The sequence below is a fragment of the Natator depressus genome, chromosome 2, assembly GCF_965152275.1.
Source record: "Natator depressus isolate rNatDep1 chromosome 2, rNatDep2.hap1, whole genome shotgun sequence".
Taxonomy (NCBI): Eukaryota; Metazoa; Chordata; order Testudines; family Cheloniidae; genus Natator; species Natator depressus.
The window spans coordinates 107,290,768-107,316,758 of NC_134235.1; the positions used below are offsets into that span (position 1 = coordinate 107,290,768).

Consider the following 25,991-nt stretch of genomic DNA (forward strand, 5'->3'; position numbering starts at 1 on the left):
AATTGTCTTGGGAGGTTGGTCTGGACTGGAGCAATATGTGGCACCCCAGTATTTGCCATCTTGGGGATTGGGGATTCAGCAATCAGTTATTCCTGACAGTACTGCAAAGGCTGATGTACTTTCACTTATACAACAATTTAAAATGAAAATACCCCTTTGTGCTGCATAGTATGATCATTCATATATGGTATTCTATGTACAGATAGGCAATATACAAGCTAGGACGGGGTAGCCAACCTGAGCCTGAGAAGGAGCCAGAATTTACCAATGTACATTGCCAAAGAGCCACAGTAATACGTCAGTAGCCCTGCATCAGCTCCCTCCTCGCCCCCTGCTCCCAGCGCCTCCTGCCCACCGGCAGTCCCACCGATCAGCGCCTCCCCCTCCCTCCCCACACCTTCCGATCAGCTGTTTCATGGCGTGCAGGAAGCTCTGGAGGGTAGGGTAGGAGCGAGGGCATGGCAGGCTCAGGGGAGGGAGTGGGAAGGAGTGGAGTGGGGGAGGGCCTGTGGCAGAGCCGGGGTAGAGCAGTGAGCACTCCCCAGCACATTGTAAAGTTGGCGCCTGTAGCTCCAGCCCTGGAGTTGGTGCCTATACAAGGAGCCGCATATTAACTTCTGAAGAGCCACAGTTGGCCACCCCTGTGCTAGCATGTGTGATGATAAGGACAAATTGACATGCCCCTCCCTAAATTTTATTTCCTTCTGCTTCCTTGTCTACACTCCATCTATGCCTCCTCTCATAACATCCGAGTATGTCCTTCTACTACACGATACTGGAATATCTTCTGTAAGAGTTGTAACAGCTGGAATTCTTCAGATCTCTCATTAAAACACTTCTATGCAACATCTTTTGACCATTATTTACTGCTTTTATTGCAATAGCACTCAAAAGCCCCAAACAGGGTCATGGGCCTCATTCTGATAGGTACTGTGCCAAGACCCACTGTCCCTGCATCTAAGGGCTTATTTACACTTACAGTGCTGTAGCGTATAGTGATGGCGCTGCCTACACATATGTATAAGTACAAATGTAAAAATGTATCTATATAGCATATTAAAATATGTAAATATAAGTAGAATATATAAAGGTCCAACTATTCCCACTTGCTCCTCAATCCAATCAGCATTAATTAGTTGATTCTTTGTAAAGGGTTTATGTGCGGATTGGAAACGTGGGGGCGGGGGGAGTAAGAATCTTTGCTTTAAGACAAGACTAACTTCCTTTAACCTGGTGCTTCAGCTATTTTGTCAATCTAATTTAGACCCTGAACCTGCATACATTTATGTACATGCTTAAGCGTGTGAGTAGTTCTGTTGACTTCAGTCCCTCTTACTCAGCTCTACAGTGCCGTCAGCAGTGCTTAATGAATAAGTGTTGAGGCAAAAGGTCTCTTACCTTTGGACTTTAGCCTCTGAGGAGGGGTACATAAGACGCTGCAACCTCACATGCTGAAGTATTTGAAATATTGTAATATTTTAACTGAGTTCCAAACTTTCTGGTTTAGTCTCATCAGGTTGCAGTATGAAATCCTAGGCAGCCACTCAGACTGCTCTCTGAATCCAATTTTCTTTTTATAAATATGGTTACTTTAACAGGCATCTTTCAAAACTGTATATGAACAACTGCAAACCACAAAGTCTAGTTCTCTTTCAAGTCCTCCTCTTCTGCATTTTACCAAATCATGTTGTTTGGAATATATACACAAAGCTGTTTAATGTTTTGCTGTTTTCTTAGGTCACTCTCAACACTGGGGTTGGTTATATCATCACTTGCTGACCAAGCAGCAGGAAAGGGGAAAAACAAGTTTGTGCCTTATAGAGATTCTGTACTCACTTGGCTTCTCAAGGTAACGCATGGTCTCATTTCACCCTGTAGACCAGTGGTTTTCAAACTTTTTGAGCTGAGCCCCCCTTTTGACTTACAATTTTTCGTTGCCCCAGCCCCCAACCCAGACAAAACAGACCCACAGACTGGGTGGCCCCCTCAGGTGAGTCAGGGGTGGAGGTGGCGCTCTGTCTCCAAGCCCCGCCATGCAGGGCTGCCCCAAACCTTGCCATGTGGGGCTCATCCAAGCCTCCGCTGCTGCCCTGGTTGTGGGGGAGGGAGCACAGTGTGGGCCCTGCGAGGGGCATTATGGTCACACATAGAGGAATGGGACTCTGAGCTGCACCCAGGAAAGTGTACAGTGACCCTGTGAATGCCAGGCTGTGAACAGGCAGACAGCTGAGCAAGCCATCTTCTACACAGTGAGCCACTGGGCGCCCTGGCTTTGCACCCCACCGTGACTCCTGCTTCGGGGTTTGGCTGCAGCAGGGGTGGAGAAGGAGCCACAGTGATCCCAAAGTAACACAGCTTGGGTGGTACTGACAGCGTCTCCTTCCTGGGCTGCGCTGGGCTGCCTGTGGCTTCCCAGGACAGCTGCAGTCATGGGCAGGGAATAACCTTCCAGGGCACATGCGGCTGCCCACAGCGGGTGACGATCCCATCCCTCTGCCTCAGCACTGGCCCGGAGGCCCCTGTTTGGGCTTCTTTATGCTGTTTGAAGGTTGACAGATTCCATCCCCCTGGGGGAGCCACACCACCCTGATCTGGCCTGGGAAGGCTGCCTGCAATCCACTCATCCCCTGCACCAGGGCCAGCCTCAGACACACCCCGAGTGGCAGGAACCTATAGGCAGAGCGAAGCTCCCCACAGTGCTTTGGGCGCCTCATGCAGCTCTGGAACAATACAAGCCCCATCCCCTACCCCTCACCTTTGGTCCCAGGAGCCACTGTCCACACAGCCCCTTGGCACTTCCTCTGTCCCCACACTTATCTGCGGCTCAAAATGGCAGCCTGTTTGACACTGGCTCTAAATGCCATGGGGGAAGGAGTGTGAAGTCATCACGAGGGCAGCTATTGGAGTACAGCCATCCCTGTCACGTGAGTGGGGAAGGGGTGGGATCTGTGTACTGGTTGGAGGAGTTGCTGTCCATTCCCAGCCCAGGCAGAAGTGCATCGTTGATCTTGCCACTGCCTGCTCCTCTGCATGACAGTCATGAGCAAAAAGACACAGGTCTCCTACATGTGGCCAGTTGAGCCTGCCTTCCTGAGCCACCTCAAGAGGGGGTTGGGTATCGGGAGGGGCCAGCCCTGCGCTGGCCCTCCCCGAACATTCCTCCGCACTCCTCTGGAGAGATGCGCCCCACAGTTTGAAAACCTCTGCTGTAGACAAACTATAAGCATGATGTGTTGTGGGATCGAAGCATACAGTTTTGATTTTTAATGAGCTGTGGAGTGTCTGCTGCTACAAACTTCTTTCTATACTACTAGGAACAGATTCTCTGCTGCTGTTTTTGCTCTGCCTGCAGTGATGTCTTATGACCTACGGTACTAATCTGTAGTGGGATCATGTCTAATGCACTGAGACCTAGAAATTGTTTGAGTTATAGATCAGATTCAAATTAATCAGTGCACTTTGGTGTCTAAATAGATGTCATACATATTTCAAATCCGTTCTTTACAAGGGCACATTATGACTACAGAGAGAATGGGGTACGTTTTAATATGTCCTGTATTCCTCAAACTTTCGAAGATTATGCTTTACAGGACAACTTGGGAGGAAACAGCCAAACTGCCATGATAGCCACAATTAGCCCATCAGCTGACAATTATGAAGAAACGCTCTCTACGCTGAGATATGCAGACAGAGCCAAAAGGATAGTTAATCATGCTGTAGTAAATGAAGATCCAAATGCCAGGGTCATTCGAGAACTACGTGAAGAAGTGGAAAAATTGAAAGAACAGCTCTCGCAAGCTGAGGTAAAGTTATTTGGAGCTCTGTGTATCTAGAGTTCTATAAGGAAATATCAAGTGTGTTGATAGGAATTTACTTCAATGTGTAGTTCTTACAACAAAGTTCGGAAGTGAGATTGCTATGTTAATTACGTTGTAAGTCATTAACTTTGTTTCTTGAAATAAGCTGAAATATCTGATGGTTCATGAGCCTCTTGTAAGCATACACTGGGTTGTACAGAAGGTGTACCTTGCCAAACTAGATCCTTTCCTGAAGAACTTAATCTAAAGGCACAAGTAGATACTCTGTAGTACAGCATAGAACAGTCCATGACCTGTGATCATAACTGCATAGTAGGTTTTCAACTTTTTATTGTGTTGTGGGGGTTTTTTTGGTATTTTTTGGGTTTTTTGGAAGGAGTGGGATGTAGCTTGGTTAAGTCAAATGGGGCAGTAAAAGACGTAGAGTCAGGAGACAAAAACACTAAGGGAACTGGTTTGCTGTGACCGCTGCCTATTATGCTAATAGTAATGGTCTCCCTGTTAACCTTATTTTCCCCCATCTATATGATGTTTTCACCTCTTGTCTCCCACATAGATTGTAAGCTCTGTACGACAGAGGTTGTCTTTCCTGTGTGTGTGAGTGTGAGTGACCCTTTCCAGACTACTATACCCTTTTCAGGAGTCTGATGTGTCTTGCTTACCTCAAGTTTCACCTCACTTAAAAACTACTTGCTTACAAAATCAGACCTAAAAATACAAAAGTGTCGCAGCACACTGTTACTGAAAATTGCTGGCTTTCTCATTTTTACCATATAATTATAAAATAAATCAATTGGAATATTAATATTGTACTTACATTTCAGTGTATAGTATATAGAGTAGTATAAACAAGTAATTATATGAAATTTTAGTTTGTACTGACTTTGCTAGTGCTTTTTATGTAGCCTGTTGTAAAACTAGGCAAATATCTAGATGAGTTGATGTGCCCCCTGGAAGACCTCTGCGTACCAGCGGGAGTATGCGTACCCCTGGTTGAGAACCTCTGGCCTTATGGCATTTAGGTTCTGATCACTGAGCCCTCTGAGAGCTGCTTTGGACAAGCATAAAGAGTAGGAGATGAGATTAGAGATGAATGTGAGGGTGGATTTGTGTAGTGTAAGCAAGAAAGAGAAGCTAGTATAGAGGTTGCTAAAGAAGATATGAGGCTGAAATGGCCAAGTTTCCATGAATTTCTGTTTTTCTTTGCACTGTAGACTATTGATTCTGTTCCGTAAATTAAAACAATCCCTAATTTTACCTATTCTTCTAACCATTTAAAAAAAATCAGGTTATATTAGTTGTTTCTGTATTAAACTGTCATTTGTGTTCATGGTATGTGGGCGACCTCTGGCTGAATACTGTTGTCAAGCAGTGTTGGTATAGCTGCATTGGTCCCAGGATATTAGAGAGACAAGGTGAGTGAGGTAATATCTTTTATTGGATCAGCTTCAAAATGATCCGATGAGATGAGCTTTCAAGCTTGCATAGATCGCTCCTTCAGGTCTGGGAAATGTACTCAGTGTGTCACAACTAAATACAAGGTGGAACAGATTGTTTAGCATAAGTGGTTAACATTTACTTCATTTTGAATGGTCCCTTGAAATATGGGTTTCCTCAAAGGAAACCTGTACAACACCTTCAAAAGATGAGCCATGGAGCTTAAATTTATAACTTTACTAGACACTAAAAATCATTGACTGAATGGAGAAACTGGATTTATGGCTTATTACAGCAATCTATAACCCACTTAACCCCTCCACCATTTTTTTTTCCTTTCACCCCTATGATTGGAGATGTGTTAATGGGCCACTTACCTTGAATGGTCCTTTAATATATATTAACTACTTATGCTAAACAATCTGTTCCACCTTGTATTTAGCTGTGGGACTCTGGGTATGTCTATACTACAATAAAAACCCCATGGCTGGCCCATGCCAGCTGACTTGGGATAAGGAGCTACTTAATTGCAGAGTAGATGTTTGTGCTTGGGTTGAAGCCCAGGCTCTAGAACCCTGCAAGATGGGAGGGCCCCAGAGCTCAGGCTGCAGCTTGAATATCTACATTGCAGTTAAACAGCCCCTTAGCACAAACCCCATGAGCCCGACTTGGCTGGCATGGGCCAGCTGTGGGTGTCTAATTGTAGTGTGGACGTACCCTCTCAGTACATTTCCCAGACCTGAAGAAGAGCTTTGTGTAAACTCGAAAGCTTGTCTCTCTCATCCGCAGAAGTTGGTCTAATAAAATATATTACCTCACCCACTCTGTCTCTCTACTGTTGTCAAGGATGTATTTGAAGCTGCCTAAAAATGCTCTGAATTTACCCAAAATTACCTGTTGTCTTGTCTGTCTGACTAAATTATGTAAAACTTTCAAGCTTACTGTTCTCCTACCCTTTTACTGACACCAAAGAATCATGAGAAACAAAAATATCTATGGAATACCCACATGAATGGTCTCACTACCTTATTTAATTTCTTTTTGACAATCATTAGGGTGAGAAACCTCTCCTAGTCCTAGAGCACATCTGATATTGCTTTATACCCACTGCCTGTCTCAGTTTTCATCTTCAATCCTCAATTTTTCTATAATTGGCTTGGACACCTACAAAATCAGAATAGGCAAAATATTAGGAACGCCACATGTGTCCTCAATCTAGTGAAGGCATTTAATTCAAATAGTTATAAGAAGAATAAATTAAAGAAGGGTGATTGAGAATATCCAAGTACAAAGGAACAACTTGTTAGATATTTTTGTTTGCATATAGTCACCTAGTTTTTGCATAAATATATTGGGTCAGATCTTCAGCTTTGATAAATCTGCATAGCTCTGTTGACTCTGATGAAGCGACCTAGATTTACACCAGCTGAAAAATTGTCCCATTATTGTCAACTGTTCTTTCAGTGCTCAACTAGGGATCTGTGTCACATATTCACAGTTTCCCCTGTAAAATTAACTCAACAAAAAAAGGAAAAGTCCTGTCATGGCTCGATTGGTAATTTATTCCTATTGTGGCCAGCAGCTTGCTAAAACCAGCTTGAGCAGAGTTATTTTATGTATGATGATATTTTAAAATTGTAATAATTTTCTTCTTCTCAACATTAAGGCCTTGAAAGCACCAGAGCTGAAGGAAAAATTGGAAGAATCTGAAAAACTGATAAAAGAACTTACAGTCACCTGGGAGGAAAAGCTAAGGAAAACAGAAGAAATTGCACAGGTAGTCCAGATACTTTAACTACTGAGATCTGGATCCTCAGCTGGTGTAAATCAACATAACTCTATAAACTTTAATGGATCTTTGCTGACTTACAATAGCTGAGAGTCTGGCCATGGATATTGCTGTTTCCTATTCCTTTACTTCTGTGGGGCACCCGCTCTTGGTCTTTCATCCTTTCTCTGTATTTTCCATTTTTTTTATCATTTCATTCTACCTTGTATCCAGAGTACAGTGTAATTTGCCGACACTGACAGTTTCATTAGAATAGATTTAATGGGATCGCTGCCATGATATGTACTTAAAACAAATGGCAGTGTGTACGGGCCACTTCAGATTTCTAAGACCAAAAGTAAGAACATGAATACAATGGGTGAAATCATAGCTTCATTGAAGTCAATGAAAAAAAATTCAAATTGATTTCAGAACAGCCAGGATTTCATCACTGAATTCATCCATGTGTGCTATTATAAAACAGTTCTTAAACATGAAGTGACTCTGTAAAGTAAAGGAAAAAAATTGTGTAAAAACAAATTAACTTACTGGTGTCATTAAGGGCTTGTCTACCCAGGGGCACTTGGGAAAATTATTCCGAATTAGCTAAAGGTGCGAATTAAAAATGGATTATTTAAACTTCATTGAACTCCTGAGTGGATACATTCAGAATTAAAGTGGCCTTAATTCAGTTTATCTTAATTCTGAACTAAGATAACCTAAATGAAGGCCAGTTCAGTTCTGAATGTGTCTACACAAGGGTTTACTACAGTTTAACTGATCCACTTTTAATTAAAAAGAAAAGGAGTACTTGTGGCACCTTAGAGACTAACAAGTTTATTAGCGCATAAGCTTTCATGAGCTACAGCTCACTTCATCGGATGCAGCCTTAGCTAATTTGGATAAATTTTTCTGAGTGTCCTGTTGTAGACAACCCTAACATTACCTTTGATTAGAATTTACAGAATTTTTAGATTCTGATTTATTTGCCATCATTTATGTTGTTTGTTCTTTGTGTGTTGTAGAGTGAATGAGTCAATTACACTTTAAAGTTCTCACGCATCAGTAGTGTGTTATGATGTTTGGGTTGCAACCACTACCAAATAACATTTAGATCCAAACACAAACAGTTTTGCTGAATTACTTACAAAATTGGGGAAATGTTTCCATTAGTATTAAGTACTTTGTAGCTTTTTAAAAACAAAATAAAACTTTGAGCCCAAGCTACTTTATGGCATGCCCCTAAACCTGAAATCATAGCTGCTAGTATAGGCACCGACTCTGTGGGTGCTCCGGGGCTGGAGCACCCATGGGGACAAAGTAGTGGGTGCTCTGCTCCCACTGGCAGCCAAGCTCCCCTCACCCCTTGCCCCACCTCTTCCTCCTCCCCTGAGTGCGCCGCGTCCCCACTCCTCTGCCTACCTCCCAGCGTTTCCCTCCCGGCTGCCGCCAAACAGCTGTTTGGCAGCGTTAGCACGCTCTGGGAGTGAGGGGGAGGAGCGGGAACATGGTGCAGTCAGGAAGAGGCGGGGCTGGGGCTGATATTTGGGGAAGGAGTTGGAATATTGGCAGGGTGGGACGGGGACTTTGGGGAAGGGGTTGGAATGGGGGCGGGGATCAAGAGGTGGTCAAGCACCCATGGGAAAGAGGGGAAGTTGGTGCCTATGGCTGCTAGTATGCTTATCTTTCTAGTATTTGCATGTAATGTGACAAATTTGCAATGGACATGATGAGTCGGAACCTGATTCTGCAACCCATATGGTGCATAGTAGTTACTCATGTGAGCAGTCCCACTGAAGTTGGTAGGAGTACTTGCCTAAGTAAGTGCTTTTCAAAGTGAGTGAACATTAAAGGAGTAGGTCATGGTGCATAACATTAAAATCTAGAAAAGAATACAGGGTATGATCATTGTCTATTTTAATTAATCCTTTTACTGTAACTTATGTGATAATACTTTTAGTAGCTGTGTCCTGTATGTAGATTAGTATTCAGCTTTACTCCTTGCCTTCATTTAGTTATTTTATTGTCTCAGCAAACTATAATATGTGAGTTCAACCTTTTTATGTGTTTGTAGGAGAGGCAAAGGCAACTAGAAAGCATGGGAATATCCCTAGAGTCCTCTGGTATCAAGGTTGGGGAAGACAAGTGTTACCTGGTTAATCTGAATGCAGACCCTGCACTCAATGAGCTCTTGGTTTATTATTTAAAGGTAAGAATGCAAACAGGACACTGACATATTTAACAAATCATATTGAAGACCAATCTTGTTTTTAATTTCTGAAAGAATTTGGAATTTAGAGTGGTGGACGTATAGTATTGGTGACAGCAAAGTAGAGTTGTCTTGATTTTCCCCTCAATTGTGTAGACTTATATTTTCCCTGGCACTTTAGCTCCATTGACTTCAATGGGATAACTTCTGATTCACTATGGTGAACAGGAGAACCAGGCTCAGTGTGTGCAAGTGTTATGTAAACTCCTGTATTGCAGCCTCAGTTTTTCCAACTGAAGACTAGTTGTGACTCCCCTTTGGACTCCATCAGCACTGCTCCCAAGAGGTTGATGTGAGGCACTCCTGCACAGCACTTGCAATTCCTTCCTACCCATGAAGTGAGAATTGGATTCCAGGGATCAAATCTGGAAACTACCATCTGTCTAGCCCCACAGTGTTTGATTTCTATAACATATTAGCATGGGCTAGTTCTAAGAAACAATTCAAGTATTCTGAACAAATGGTTCCATAATTCATTCAATGACTATCAGATAACCTCAACTGACAAGTAAAAAGATTTTAGGGTTATTTTTGTTTTCACTGTCAGACACACCATATGTGCTCAGAGAGCCAAGCGAGGGTCCTTTCCTTATGCATTTTAACCCATAATAAAGTTTTTGCAGGCCAAATTAAGCCCCCAGTTACACCTGTGCAACTCCACTGTCTTCAGTAGATTTGCACAGTGTACCTGATTGAAACTTGGTGCTGGATTCCATCACCCTCACTCACGCTGTATAGTACTGTACTTCCTAAATTGTCCCATTGATTCTAATGGGAGTACTCACAGAGTAATGTACTACCCAGTATGTATAAGGGTGGTAGAATCTGTCCCTTAGGCCTGGTCTACACTACGGGGTTAGGTCGAATTTAGCCATGTTAGGTCGATTTTCAAATGATTGTGTTCACACAACCAACCCCGTTCCATCGACTTAAAGGGCTCTTAAAATAGATTTCTGTACTCCTCCCCAGTGAGGGGAGTAGCACTAAAATTGACCTTGCTGGGTTGAATTTGGGGTAGTGCGGACGCAAATCGACGGTATTGGCTTCTAGGAGCTATCCCAGAGTGCTCCATTGTGACCGCTCTGGACAGCACTTTGAACTCTGATGCACTAGCCAAGTACACAAGAAAAGCCCTGGGAACTTTTGAATTTAATTTCCTGTTTGGTCAGCATGGCGAACTCAGCAGCACAGGTGACCAGGCAGTCCCCCCAGAATCGCAAACGAGCTCCAGCATGAACCAAAAGGGAGACACTGGATCTGATTGCTGTATGGGGAGAAGCATCTGTGCAGGCAGAACTCTGATCAAAAAGAAGAAATGCAAATATATTTGCCAAAATCTCACAGGGAATGTTGGAGAGAGGCTACAACAGGGACACACAGCAGTGCCGCGTGAAAGTTAAGGAGCTGAGGCAAGCCTACCAAAAGACAAAGGAGGCAAACGGTCGCTCTGGGTCAGAGCCCCATACATGCCACTTCTATGATCAGCTGCATGCCATTCTAGGAGGGGACCCGACCACTACCCCCCCACTGTCCGTGGATACCTGCAAGGGGGGAGTCTCATGCAACAGGGAGGAGGATTTTGTGGAGGAGGAGGAGAATTCACAGCAGGCAAGCCGTGAATCCATTCTCCCCGGCACCTACGACCTTTTCATCACCCTGGAGCCAATACCCTCCGAAGGCAAGATCCGCAACCCTGAAGCTGGAGAAGGCACCTCTGGCGAGTGCACATTTGTAACTACAGTACAGGGTTTAAAAGCAATAGTGTTTAGTATTTGATTTGCCCTGAAGAATTGGGATGCATTCGTGGCCAGTACAGCTACTGGAAAAGTCTGTTCACATGTCTGGGAATGGAGCGGGAATCCTCCAGGGACATCTCCATGAAGCTCTCCTGGAGGTACTCTGAAAGTATTCTGGGATCATTGCAGCACAAAGCATGGCAGCGAATGGTCCTGGGTTTTGGTCGCATTCAAGCAACATTCGGTCTATATCTTTCTGTGTTAGCGTCAGGAGAGTGATATCATTCATGGTCACCTGGTTGAAATAGGGGAATTTTTGTAAGGGAACAGTAAAAGGACCCTGTTCATGCTGGGCTGTTTGCGCTTGGCTAAAAGGGATCATCCCGGAGAAAAGCCACACCGTGGGTGGGGAGAGGTGTGTGCTGCACATCCACCTGAAAACTGCAGCCCCTCCTTTTAAATGTGAAACCCAATCCATTGCTTGCTATGGGAAAGGATGGTGCTGCAGTTTGAAACCATTCCCACGTGTTATGCGTAAGAAGCCAACCCTGCGTACCCTTTGCCTTACCATGGCTGCATGGAAACTGAATTCTGTTGCCCAGCCGTGTGTGATGTCACCATACCGGCAGGCGCTCAATATAAAAGGCAAAATGCGATCTTGTACCTAAAGCACATGTGCTGTCTGCTGTGAATTGCTTGATTCACTATGAAAGAGTCTCCCTTTTTTCTCAGAAATGTATCATCTTAAATTTTACTCTCCCTTTTTATCTCCTCCCAGGTGCAAATGTTTCTAGGCTCCCCCATCATCTCCGTCCCTGAGGTTATCACAGATTAGAAGGCGAAAAAACCCACACTTGCCATGACATGTTTTCTGAGCTCATGTAGTCCTCCCACACTGATAGGGCACAGCTGAATGCATGGAGGCATTCAGTGTTAGAGGCTATGAAAGCGTTAAGTGAGCACAAAGAGTAGAGGCAGGAGGCAATGCTAAGGCTAATGGGGGAGCAAACGGACATGATGAAGCGTCTGGTGCAGCTGCAGGAAAGCCAACAAGAGCACAGACCCCCGCTGCATCCACTGTACAACTGCCTGCCCTCCTCCCCAAGTTCCATATCCTCCTCACCCAGACGCCCAAGAACTTGCGGGAGGGGGAGGCTCCGGGCACCCAGCCACTGCACTCCAGAGGATGGCCCAAGCAACAGAAGGCTGTTGTTCAAACAGTTTGATTTGTAGTGTGTCTACAGTAAGAAATGTGGCCTTGTCCTTCCCTCCTCCTGCACCCCACCCCACCCGGGCTAACTTGTTAGTTATCTCCCTTTTTTTTTTTTAATTAATAAAGAAAGAATGCATGGTTTCAAAACAGTAGTTACTTTATTTCGAAGGGGGGCGGGTGGTTGGCTTACAGGGAATTAAAATCAACAAAGGGGGCAGATTTGCATCAAGGAGAAATACGTACAACTGTCACACTGAAGCCTGGCCAGTCATAAAACTGGTTTTCAAAACCTCTCTGATGTGCAGTGCGCCTTGCTGTGCTCTTCTAATTGCCCTGGTGTCTGGCTACTCAAAATCTGACACCAGGCGATTTGCCTCAACCCCCCACCCTGCCATAAACGTCTCCCCCTTACTCTCACAGATACTATGGAGCACACAGCAAGCAGCAATAATAATGGGAATGTTGGTTGCGCTGAGGTCTGACCTAGTCAGCAGACAGTGCCAGTGAGCTTTTAAACGTCCAAAGGCACATTCTACCACCATTCTGCACTTACTCAGCCTATAGTTGAACTGCTCCTTACTACTGTCCAGCTGCCTGTGTCTGGCTTCATGAGCCATGGGAGCAAGGGGTAGGCTGGGTCCTCAAGGATAACTATTGGCATTTCAACATCCCCAATGGTAATTTTCTGGTCTGGGAAGTAAGTCCCTTCTTGCAGCTGCTCGAACAGCCCGGAGTTCCTAAAGATGCGAGCGTCATGCACCTTTCCTGGCTATCCCACGTTGATATTGGTGAAATGTCCCTTGTGATCCACCAGTGCTTGCAGCACCATTGGGAAGTACCCCTTGCGCTTTACTTACTGGTTGGCAAGGTGGTCTGGTGCCAAGATAGGGATATGTGTTCTGTCTATCGCCCCACCACAATTAGGGAACCCCATTGCAGCAAAGCCATCCACTATGACCTGCACATTTCCCAGAGTCACTACCCTTGATAGCAGCAGCTCAGTGATTGCGTTGGCTACTTGGATCACAGCAGCCCCCCCAGTAAATTGATTCCCTACTGACTGGTAGCAGTCAGGCGTAGCAAGCTTCCACAGGGCTATCGGCACTTGCTTCTCAACTGTCATGGCAGCTCTCATCTTGATATTCCTGCACTTCAGGGTGGGGGAAAGCAACTCAGAGTTCCATGAAAGTGCCCTTACGCATTCAAAAGTTTCACAGCCACTGGGAATCATCCCAGACCTGCAACACTATGTGGTCAGACCAGTCTGTGTTTGTTTGCTGGGCCCAGAATTGGCATTCCACTGTATCAACCAGCCCCACTGCCACCATGATGTCCCAATTGCCACAGCCCATGCTTTCAGGAACGTCTGGGTCCATGACCTCATCAAAATCGTCCTCGTGGTGGCATCTCTTAGCCTGGTTCTGCATATACTCCAGGATAATTTGCGAGGTGTTTACAATGCTCACAACAGCAGCGGTGAGGTGAGCGGGCTCCATGCTTGCCGTGGTATGGCGTCTGCAGGAGAGCAGAGTTGCAGCGGAAGCGGTGGATGAGGATGGATGCCACGAGAATAGATATTTATACAGAAGGACAAGAGGACCTGCAAGGTGAATTCATGGCACCAGGAGAGCAGAGTTGCAGCGGAAGCCATGGATGACGACAACATGGAGAAATTTGCTATTGAGACTCAGCTCATTTACAAGAGCAGGAGAGCAGAGTTGCAGCAGAAGCGGTGGACGATGACGGTTAGCAGTGGTACTGCACTGTTTGCTGACAGCAGCACCCAGGACACAACAGCATCGGTGATGGCGAGCTGAGCTGAGCGGGCTCCATGCTTGCCGTGGTATGGCGTCTGCACGGAAAAAAGGCGCGAAACAATTGTCTGCCATTGCTTTCACGGAGGGAGGGGTGGCTGACGACATGTACCCAAAACCACCCACGACAATGTTTTTGCCCCATCAGGCATTGCGAGCTTAACCCAGAATTCCAATGGGCGGCGGAGACTGCAGGAACTGTGGGATAGCTACCCACAGTGCACCGCTCCATAAGTCGATGCTAGCCACGGTAATGAGGACGCACTCCACCGACTTAATGCGCTTAGTGTGGACATACGCAATCCCACTGTAAAAAATCGACTTCTATAAAATCGACCTAATTTTGTAATGTAGACATACCCTTAATAAGCAAGTGTGTTGATGCTAAAGAAGAAATAGAGTCTAGCTTTCTTTCTTTTAGCAGTGTTGGCTAACAGGAGCAAAAGGGAGCAGATATAATTCTGAATACATACAGGGGGCAAATCTGATTTTTTTTTTTTTTAAACTTCATTTTCAGTTTCCGATTACAGGAAAACTTCTAGTCATGTAGCTTTTAATAGCCTTATATCATTTAAAATATTACATCATGATAAACATTTACAATACAGAAAGCCAGTCTAATCAGTATGAAAGGGCCATTTTTGGTAGTCACTCTTAAGAGTAAAAACACACTTTAAATGTAACATAATAAAGCTGTGAAACATCAGAGTAATACATTTTTCCTTAGTTTTTTCTTCATGACACTAACTTCTGCCCATTCCGGTTACCAGCTTCGGTCCCTGAGATCTCCCCGACACAGTTGAGGAAGACAGCAAGCCAGTCCCTAGTATCAAACAGGTTGAGAAACTCTGGACTAGACTATCCACAAGGTTCTTTCCAGCGCTAGCTTTATCCATGCAGCTCACATTGACATCAGCTGTGTCGTTAGGTGTTGGCATGTTGCTCCAGAAATGTACCCACCTTCTTCGAGTAATGTCTCTATTGGTGCTCCACTTTAGGTGTGTGTAGACCCTATGTGCCTTGAATTAGAGATTTTTTGTAGCAGTGCCTATTCAGCTCACACGTGTGCTCTATACGTTATAGAATCATAGACTTTAAAGTCAGAAGGGGCCATTATGATTGTCTAGTCTGACCTCCTGCACAACGCAGGCCACAGAATCTCACCCACCCACTCCTGTAACAAACCTCTAACCTATGTCTGAGCTATTGAAGTCCTGAAATCGTGGTTTAAAGACTTTGAGGTGCAGAGAATCCTCCAGCAAGTGACCTGTGCCACACGCTGCAGAGGAGGGCGAAAAACCCCCAGGGCCTCTACCAATCTGCTCTGGAAGAAAATTCCTTCCTGACCCCAAATATGGCAATCAGCTAAACCCTGAGCATGTGGGCAAGACTCGCCAGCCAGCCACCCAGGAAAGAATTCTCTGTAGTAACTCAGATCCCACCCCATCTAACATCCCATCACAGGCCACCGGGCATATTTACCGCTAATAGTTGAAGATTAATTAATTGCCAAAATTAGGCTATCCCATTGTATCATCCCTTCCATAAACGTATCAAGCTTAGTCTTGAAGCCAGATATGTCTTTTGCCCCCACTGCTTCCCTTGGAAGGCTGTTCCAGAACTTCTCTTCTGACGGTTAGAAACCTTCGTCTAATTTCAAGTCTAAACTTCCTGATGGCCGGTTTATATCCATTTGTTCTTGTGTCCACATTGGTACTGAGCCACGTCCTTGTGCCCTGTACCAAGGATATATAGGGCAGGGTGGGTAAACCACCCTCAGTATATTCTCAGCTGCCTCAGCCTGAGACAGAGCATTTAATGTGCCCTCTTATATTGTTCAAAGCTTTTTCTTGCATCTAGTTTCTTTTTTTTTCTTTAACTTTTTCTTATACCTGGTCCATTTTGTAGAAGAGTTTGTTTATAATCCCTTCCCTTCCAGGAGTTTTTACTTGCAAGATCCCAGTTGTCCTGGGGTAAGCTTCAAATGTTGCCTCGCTTGCCAGGGAGCTCTCCCAGTCAGGGGCCTGCATTCTTGGTGTATCTGTTTCTTGGGGAAAATGCATATCCCTCAGAAGTGTAGCATCTGCTAGGCATTTAAAATCAGAGGTAGGAAGAATTGGGAGATAAAACTTAAGTTCTTAATGATGCAAGATTCTCTGTCTGGCCTCAGATGCAAGCCAGGAGACCGCACCCCAGTCATCTGCCTCTGAGTGAGCATAGCCCCATCAATGTCTGCACGTTTGCCCAGACCTGTTCAGGAGAGACCCATAAAAAGAGGACTCATTCTCCTCATAAAGAATTCACTTTGAAAGCGCCTCAGTCTCCTCAACATTATTAGACCGCATTGGAGACCGCACATCTCAATATGGGTATCGCTGAGGCTCCAGGCTCTGTTGGTACCAACCTTATGCTAAGGACTTTGAACTCCTCTAAGACTAAAGGCTCCAGACATGCCTCGGTACCTGGGTCGTCCTCCGTACTTGCAGAACCAAGACCCTTTAACGAAGGCATCTAAGTACTCTGCTTCTTAAAGGGTGACACCTACAACCCTTTCCATACCTAAGCTGCTCACCCAGACACCTGTGGTACCAAGGAGATGCCACAATTTTCATGCATTCTTGGCTCCTCCCAAGCAACCATTTTCTTCAGTACCCTCAGCCTCCATTGGACAAGACTCACCCGAACAGTCTGTGCCCTCAGTGCTGACTGTGGAACATTGCCCCTTGCCAACTCACACCCATACACTATCACAGGAATTTAGATACTCCAGAGATTTATTTGTCTCAGATGAGCCAGAGTCTTCCCAGCTAGTGGGTGAATGTCTGTTGGTACAGAGATTGACACGGTCACCAAAGTTAGTATTTCCCCCGGTACAGCTTGTTCTCCAACTCCTCCTGAGATTGGTAGAGCTCCTCCTTTAGATGAGGAGGAGTTCTCTTCCGACTCCCAGAACTCAGTGCAGGATTCCCTTACTTAAACCAAGCAAGGGACCTTGCATCTGACCCTTCTGGGGAAAGGGAGAAGCTACACCCAGGATGGACTTGTCCCCCTTCATGCTGGTTTGAGCAGCATTGGATGCCACCACCCATAACTTATGGACCTCTTCAGTGACCATACTGGGGTGCTTGGGGTGCATATAGCTAGCAGTTTTCACGGGTCCCTAGTTCTTTTTGTGGGGACCATAGAAGGAAACATTCTCCTACTTCACCTCCTCCACTATGTCAACCAGAGGAATCCTTCGAAGAGTGGGGGGTCAGAGCAGGTAAGGAGGCTATTCCACAAATGACTATTTCCTCATCTTCTCCAGATGAGAAGATGCCTTCTCTGGCAGATGACTTCAGACAATTCCAGGACTTAATTAAATATATTGCAAACTACTTACAGATTCCTGTAGAGGAGGTCAGAAAGTCACAGAATAAGTCCTGGATATTCTACAGTGAACACATGGTCATCAATAAAGCCCTGCTGGATCCTGCCAAGACCATTTGGCAGAGCCCAGCAACAATACCTTTGACATGCAAGTGTGCCAATTAAAAATAAATAAATAATGTCCCAACCAAGAACTCTGCATTTTTATTGTCCCATCCTGCACTTAAGTGTCTTGTTGTAGAAGCAGTGAGTAAATGTGGTAGTCAGCAGCACACTGAATCCACACCTTATGATAAAGACCAAAAACATCTTGACCTGTTCGGTCATAAGACCTCCTCATCTGGAAAGCTTCAGTTTAGAATTACATATTTCCAGGCTCTTATGGCAAAATATAACCATCAAATTATTCTAAGTTTACTACCTTTATTGGGCACATTCTGGCAGAAGATCGTGAACAATTCCAATCCATTATTAATGAGGGTCAGCTGCTAGCTAGGACCTCATTGCAAGTGATGATACAGTTGACACTGCGGCTTGTTCTATGTCTACAGCAGTGGTCATGTTTTGAGCATCCTGGCTCTAACTGTGTGGGTTCAGAGAAAGGTCCAAAATATGGTAGAGTACCTCCCCTATGAGCTATTAAAACTCTTTGCTGAATCCACCGATGAATCCTTGCACAACCTAAAGGATTCCAGGGTCACCTTGTGATTCCTTGAAATGTACACACCTGTAAGCAAACAAAAGTTTAGCAGGTTTCAAACGGCACAGAGATCCTGTCCTATTAAATTTTCAGGATTTCAGAGCTCCTCATAAAGAAGCTGAGGTTGTGAAGACAGAGGCTGCCTACTTTGTTTGCATCTACAACATCAAAATGACAGTTTTGACAGATTGGTTGAGGGTTTGGAACAATCTCACATCATGGAGCTGCAACCACACCATTCTACCTGCCTCTTCCCACTTTGGAATCTGTCTCCACCATTTTCATTCTGCATGGCAGAAGATTACATCATGGGTGTTGAGGTTCTAAGATCAGGTTACTCCATCCATTTAACTTCCCTTCCCTGTCCCTTTTCAGGGACTTCTGATATGGGAGATAGATTCCCTTCTATGCATATGAGTCATAGAACCAGTTCCAGCTCACCACAGGGGGAAGAGATTTTAGTCCAAGTATTTTATGGTCCCAAAAAAGTACAGGGGCTGGAGACTGATTGTACATCTAAGACTCTAAAACAACTTTGTGACAATACAAAAATTCAAGGTGGTGACTCTTGCAGCTATAATTCCATAGTTGGAGCCAGAAGATTCATTTTTGGTCCTTGGCTTTCAGGATTCATATTTTCGTGTCATGATTCGTCTTTCTCACAAGAGATTCTTTCAGTTTTCTGGTTGGTCAAGATCACTTCCAGTATCAAGTGCTTCCTTTTAGACTTTTTTCTGTCCCAACAGTGGTATTGAACGTATTGGCCATGGTCACCGCTTATCTTCAACTGGGGATAATTGTTTTTCCATACCTTGATGATTGGCTGCTCGAGGACTGGTCTTACAACAAGGTTCTCTCTGCCATAAAGACAGCAATGTCCTGGTTCCTCAGGCTAGGTCTTCAGTGCAACATTGAGAAATCCACTTTGAGCCTTGTGCAAATGATAGAATTCAAAGGGGCCCCCTCAGATGCAGTATCAGTCAGAGCTTACCTTCCCATGGATAGGTTCATGATATTAACAAACCTCATTTCAAAAATTCAAGGCAGTCCACAGACATCAACAAGAAATTGCCTTCAACTGTGGGGACAGCTTCTACCTTTGTGATGCGAGATGACAGATTATGCTGCGCTGTTTCCAGGGATGGCTCAGGACAGTTGATACCCCCAAACAATGTATGTGCCTGAACAGATTGGTGTCAGAGAGACTGTCAATTGGTGGAAGAACCTAAGCAATGTATGTGCAGGTGTTTCATTAACCAGTCCTCTCCAACTATCACCATAATGGCAGATGCCTTCTTGGTAGGTTTGGGGGAGGGGGCATTTAGGGAACCACACCATTCAAAGCAAATTGTCTGCTAAGAAGCATTATTACACCTCAACCTCAAGGGTAGTCTGGATTGCCTGGTCTCACTTCCTTCCATTAATCTGGGACAAATCCATCAAAATCACAACAGACAAAGTAGCCTGTATGTTCTACATCAACCGATGGGAGAGTGAGGGGGGAGGAGATCCCCTTCCCTTTTTGCAGAAGCAATAAAGCTATGGGATTCGTATATAGCCAATCACATCCTTATTTCAGCAACTTACCTTCCAGACCTACAAAACATCATAACTGACAATCTAAGCAGATGCTTCCTTCAAGATTACAAATGGGGAGTTGGACTTCTAGACACTCAATCATATATTTCTGACTTGAGGATTTCCAGAAGTGGATCTCTTTGTAACCCTTACCAACAGGCAATTTTGCTCAAGAGGAGGGTTTAGGCCCTCACACACTGGAAGACGTTTCCTTGTTCTGTGGACAAGAGGCCTTCTGTTTGTATTTCCTCCAGTGCCCCTGATATTGAGAGTGGTGAAGAAGATCAAGCAAGAGAAAGCCAAGATCATATTAATCATTCTAGTGTGGCCCAGGCAGACCTAGTATCCTTACTTGATTCTTTCCTCCGTTTGTCTGGTGATGAGTCTTCTGTCAATGCCCAGTCTTCTGTGTCAAGACACTGTTCAGACTCTCCATCCCAACCAAGGAATCCTTTGCCTCAAGGCTTGGTTACTCAAAGGTTCACAGGAATAGAGACTTCCTGCTCTGCAGAGGTACAGTAAGTGTTATTAAACAGTAGGAAAAAGTCTGTGCGAAATATTTACCTGCAAAAATGGAAAAGATTTCACCACTAGTGTGACCAGCGACATCTTTCATCTGTTTCATCTTCCTTCTCTGCTGTCTTCAACTATCTGCTGGCATTAAAATCAGGATTATTTATGAGTTACATTGGGTTCACTTGGTTACTATAATGGCTTTTGTTCCCCGGTTGAGGGATTCTCAGTGTTTGATCATCCCGCCACAGTGAGATTCATTCGGGGGTTGAGGAGCTTTTTTCCTCACATTAGAGATCCCATCCCTGTATGGGATTTAAATTTCATATTCAAATGTCTTATAAAACCCACTTTGGAACAGAGAGCCACCTGTTCCCTTCTTCACCTAGCAATGAAAACAGCTTTTTTTGGTGGTCATCACTTCTGCTCAAAGAATTGGGGAAATAGGAGCTTTAATGGCAGACTCTCCCTTTACAGTGTTTTCCAGGAACAAAAAATTAGTGTGCATCCTAAGTTTCTACCTAAGACAGTGTCTGAATTCCACATCAATCAAGGCATCAATCTCCAGTTTTTTTCCCCAAACCATGTCAGACCAGGTAAATTCTGCTTTCCATAATTTAGACAACAGGAGGGAACTAGTCTTCTATTTGGAAAGAACCAGATTATTTAGAAGTTTCCCATACTGTTTCAATTGCCATCAGACCCAAAGGTACCACAGTTTCTACCCAGAGACTCTTGAGGTAGATTTCTGGATGTATTTTTTCTTGTTATGAAGCTGCCAATATACAGCCCCCTTCTAGGGTATTAGCCCATTTCATGAAGTCTCTTTATCTCTATGGCATTACTCAAACACATCCTCTTTACTGAGATCTGCAAGGCTGCAGCTTGGACTTTAATATATACTTTTTCCAAGCACTAAGCGGTTATTCATTCTTCTAGATGAGAAGCTGTGCTTGGGAATCCGGTCTTTTGTTCAGTGTTGGACTTGGCTCCAAAGCTCTCTCCTCATGAGGGTTCTGCTCAGAAGTCACTTGAAGTGGCACACTCATAGGGACAGTACTAGAAGTAGTAAAGGTTACTCACTTTGGGCAGCAAATGTTCTTTGAGATGTCTCTCTCTATGGGTACTCCACAACTTGCCCTCCTTCCCCTCTGCTTCAGAGTTTCCTCTGTGTGACTTTATGGTGGAGAAGGAACTGAGGGCAGTGCATCTGTACAGCCCTGTGTACCCTCGGAATATGGGGCAAACGGCCATTACTACCAAAATTCTTGGATCAAAGGCACGTGGGATGCAAGTGCATCTGAAATGGAGCACCTATAGGGGGACACAGTTGAAACGCCAGTTACTGCCCAAGATGAGTAACCTCTCCATTTGGGTCAGATTCTAAGAGACAAAAGCTATGGAACTTAGTTGACTAATACAGTATGCTTACCTCAGTTCTAGTTTGCCCAACTTTTGCAGCCCATGTTGTCCTCTCTTATGGACTGCGGGACACAACTCATTTTCCTTACCATGTGCAGTAATGCATAGGCACCACAGAGACTTGTGAACATTTTAAATCAGAATTAAATTGTTTCTGTGGTGTTTAATGATTTATAGAACAAAACTACTAAGATGAAATGCTGCATAGAAGAATTGGTCCGTTGCCTCTTTTAGTCTTACCTCTGTCAGACCAGCATCATTTTTTGCTGTGTGGAAGTCCTCAGCATAGGATTTCAGAGTGTTGGTTATATATTTTCCATTCTTGTTATGTTAATATGTTTGTTGTAAGTTGTATCTGATAAGTTATATAAAGGGAAGCAGTTTTCTTGATTTTCATTGATGTTTTATTAATAACCTATGAAACAGGATCACTCCAGGGTTGGTGCAGATACCTCTCAGGACATACAGCTGTTTGGTATAGGGATCCAACCAGAGCACTGTGAGATTGACATTGCATTAGATGGGGAAGTTTCTCTCACACCAAAAGAAAATGCAAGGTAAGGAAGTTCAGCACACTTGTCCTGTGCAATGTTTGCTTCTCATCACCAAAAGGTGCGTGCATTTTTATTTTACTATGTCACAAATACTGTGTGCTCTGGTCAACAGCCATTTTCAATACAGGTGATGTCAACGGAAACTTTAAGACACCAGGGACCTCCAGGCCAAAGAGGAAGTTTCCATGCTGGTTCTGGATAAACCATAATCAAGGATGTCTTGGGAACAAGGATGGGATCATTGTTTACATAGATTCTGTGGAATAGGCCAGATGATAAAGATGTGCAGCTGCTGCTATTCTAACCTCTGGGATGGAATAGCAGCCTGTCGGTTGGTTGGATGGATGAATTCTACCCCTGTGAATTCACGCTCTTAGGCTTTGTGAGAATAGATAAATTTCATCTGAAGGCCCCAATTATAATAATGCCCAGTAAATGTATGAATCCAGTCTCTTTTCCCTCTTGTTTCTCTTACAGAGTTATAGGAACATTCCATTTATAGGAATTGTTTCTTCTTTGTTAGCATTTAAAGCTGTTAAACCTTGTAACATCACTTATGGCATGTGCAATAGTTTCACACAAATATACTGCCTGTGATCTTACTGTTTAATTAATTTCACAGATATAGGCATTATAGGGTAAACAAAAGATGGAGGGATAATCTATTTTTCCAAACCCTATCTTCAGTGTGCTTTTTGTAGAGTACGTTTTAGCATGTATATCGCAGTGCTGCAGACCAATAATGTAAATTACAGAATTCCAGCTAGATGGTATTCAGATTTATGGTGATAGAGTTACAGTACAAGGAGTTGGTAGTTTTCACTGGCAAGAACAGAGGAGCATGTCAGTGGAAAAAACATATAACCATGTTTTGTTTGTGACTGATCTGAAATGCTTAAGTAGTTGTTTCTGCAATGTTTATATCAGCATGAACTTTGTTACCAGAGTTACAACTTTAAACAGAATGAATTATTTCATATCTGACACTTAAGATATTTGTGATACAAAACTGAATTCAGAACTCTGAACCTGAAGGGACAATATTGCATTTCATCTAGGACATTACATTTTAGAGGGAAATACTATTTGATTTATTTTTCTGCTTTGAGCCAGAGAAGCAAGAACCGAACAATTCCATCTCACTTTTTTATGAATAAAGCTTAAATATAGATGACCCTAGATGCAAATGCCTTTTTTCAAAATTTTTCAGAAATAGAAACTTTTGACTAATAGAAGTCCAGTTTATCAAAAGAATTAAATTCGGTGATATGAGGGATATGTATAAATAAATTATATAATATCTGTGATATGTATTAGCAATATTTACCATCTGTTAGACTAACCTGTTTCTTAGAGTTTTCCTTAGAAATGGCAAAATAACCATACATAAGCTTTTTCTAATAGGGTTTGAATGTAACTAGGTTCACAGACTGTTTACAATGAACAGTCTGTGACCCAGTTTCTGGAATGTGCATGTGGCTTTTTTTAACTACCAGCTATGAAACTAAAATGGAAGCCGTCTCCCCCTGCTGTTTATAGTGCAGAGGTGCAACAGTAGCAGTTTTTCAAAGGCAGTGGGAATTGATCTTTCATTAGCAACCTTTCACATTTACACTTTAATAAGAACTTTGTTAGTCTGTGTATGGTGTATTACATATGATCTTGTATAGGTGCGGAAAATAGACTCAATGAACTTGTAGGTATTTTCTATATATCATTTCTGTCATCTCACCAAAGTGGTCTTATTGTTCTTTTAGATCCTGTGTAAATGGCACACTGGTATGTACTACCACTCAGCTGTGGCATGGAGATAGAATCCTATGGGGAAACAACCACTTTTTTAGGTAATTTTATATTCCTTGATTTCCTTCCACTCACACATCTTATTTGCTTACCTATTTTCACTCTTGTTGTTTTTAAATCTTAAGTCACTTTTAAATTTTTAAATAGAATCAATCTGCCAAAGAGGAAGCGACGAGATTGGTTGAAAGACTTTGAAAAAGAAACCGTGTTAGCGGAACATGATTTGGATGCAACTAGTGAAGCTTCTTCAGAACCAGATTACAACTATGAATTTGCACAAATGGAAGTTATAATGAAAACTCTGAATAGTAATGGTAAGAGAATTGCCATATCAGGTGATGCACAAAGGTTGTTTGGGTCCAATTAAAAAAAATCTGCTCAGATATATGTATTTAGGAGTTGCTGGAGCATATCCATTATCCGTCTAGTCCAATATCCTCTCTGATAGAGGCCAATATTGGATGCTTCAGAGGAGGATGCAAGAAACACAGTCCTGGATAATTATAGAATAAACTGCCCAAAGGTGGAATTTCTTCCTGACCCCATCAATCGATGGTTAGCTCATGCCCTGAAACATCTTGGTTTTTATTTTTTCCACATTATTGTCCTATGTAATGTAACTGTAAATGATGATCATATAAATGTCTAATCCTTTTCTAAAACCTGGTAACTTTTGACCACAATTACTTGTGAATGTGAAAGTATGCTATAAATTTAACTTTGAAGTGTATTTTATGTCAATTTCATCCTTTCTTTTCCACCACACATCGTTGATGTGATACCATAACATTGTTAACAAGACAGTAGCGAAACCAGAACAGATATTTTGGCAAAATAATCAGCCAGCATGGTTTGACAGTTGTTCAGCTCACAGTATTTTATACAATCTCACTTATTAAAATCTGTTAAAGGATGTCTCATGCAGAAGAATCTCAATTTTTAGTGTTTAGCAAATTAGAACTGCTTGTATTGAAATATAAATGCTCAGATGCACTTAATCCACTTTCTGCAGATATTGGAAATGTTACTTGAAATGAGAAAACTGTTGGCTTCCCAGATGTTACAAAGAATATTTTTCATACTGTGGTTTGTTCATGTAACAAATTTTAATGTTATCTATAGTAGCAGATGTCTGGGGAGATAGTTCATTCGATCTTGTTGGGGAACTCACTTTCTGGCATCAGTTAAATAATAGTCTTTGAGTATTTTAGCAAACCCTTGTCTCAATGATTCACCTTTAGAATTATTTCCTGTACGTCCAAACACAATAGCATCTTTTCATTTCTGCCATGCTTGTCCATTATCTTCTGCGTAATGTTTAATTTTTCAATCATTCTGTATAATTATGGTTTCGAAATATTTTAGAGATGCTATAAAAATTTGCAGACATGAAGATAATTCTGCTTGTATTATGCAAGTATTTAATATGATTATTATAGACAGGCAAATAAATAATTCCGCTTATATGCTTCTATCAAAACTCCATTCAAGCAATAATCTTTTTTGCTCCAAAATGTATCTGGAAGTTAAAAATAACTAATCATTCTAATGCCAATACAAATTCTGGCTACTTGTGCATAGAGTCTACAATCTGTGACAATTTAAGCTATGTAGTATATCATTTAATGTCTTGTGAAATGTTTAATATTTACATTTACGAGTTTTTACTTTGCATTTCATAACTGTTATAATGGTGGTATCCCTATAATAAGTCTGTGTGCAAAGCATGAGTTCTTTTCTTCGAGTGACAGTGATAGGATTAAAATAGTAACTTGCAGTAGTTTTCAGTTTTTCCAAAGATATGCTGAGAAGACATATATCTTAAATTAATACCTTTAATGATGCTAAAAATGATGCAGATAAACAAATTCAAACTATTATAGCAGATCACAGGTAGCCCTCACCACTGTTATGTTCAGATGAAAAAATTGGGTTTTATAAAGAACTTTTCCTAGTTCGAAGAGTATATTAAAGTAACTTTACAAATAGTGGACCCA

The 25,991-nt window shown here is 42.9% G+C and overlaps 1 protein-coding gene across 1 annotated transcript in view; it reads left to right on the forward strand.

The window, feature by feature from the left end:
* KIF13A (kinesin family member 13A) overlaps positions 1–25,991 on the forward strand; it is a 187,819-nt gene that overhangs the window by 108,636 nt on the left and 53,192 nt on the right. Inside the window, exons 10-16 of the mRNA XM_074944806.1 lie at positions 1,738–1,849; positions 3,591–3,803; positions 6,922–7,032; positions 9,098–9,232; positions 22,064–22,194; positions 23,949–24,035; positions 24,142–24,308. Of these exons, the coding sequence (XP_074800907.1) occupies positions 1,738–1,849; positions 3,591–3,803; positions 6,922–7,032; positions 9,098–9,232; positions 22,064–22,194; positions 23,949–24,035; positions 24,142–24,308 (956 nt within the window). The remainder of the gene's footprint in view (positions 1–1,737; positions 1,850–3,590; positions 3,804–6,921; positions 7,033–9,097; positions 9,233–22,063; positions 22,195–23,948; positions 24,036–24,141; positions 24,309–25,991) is intronic.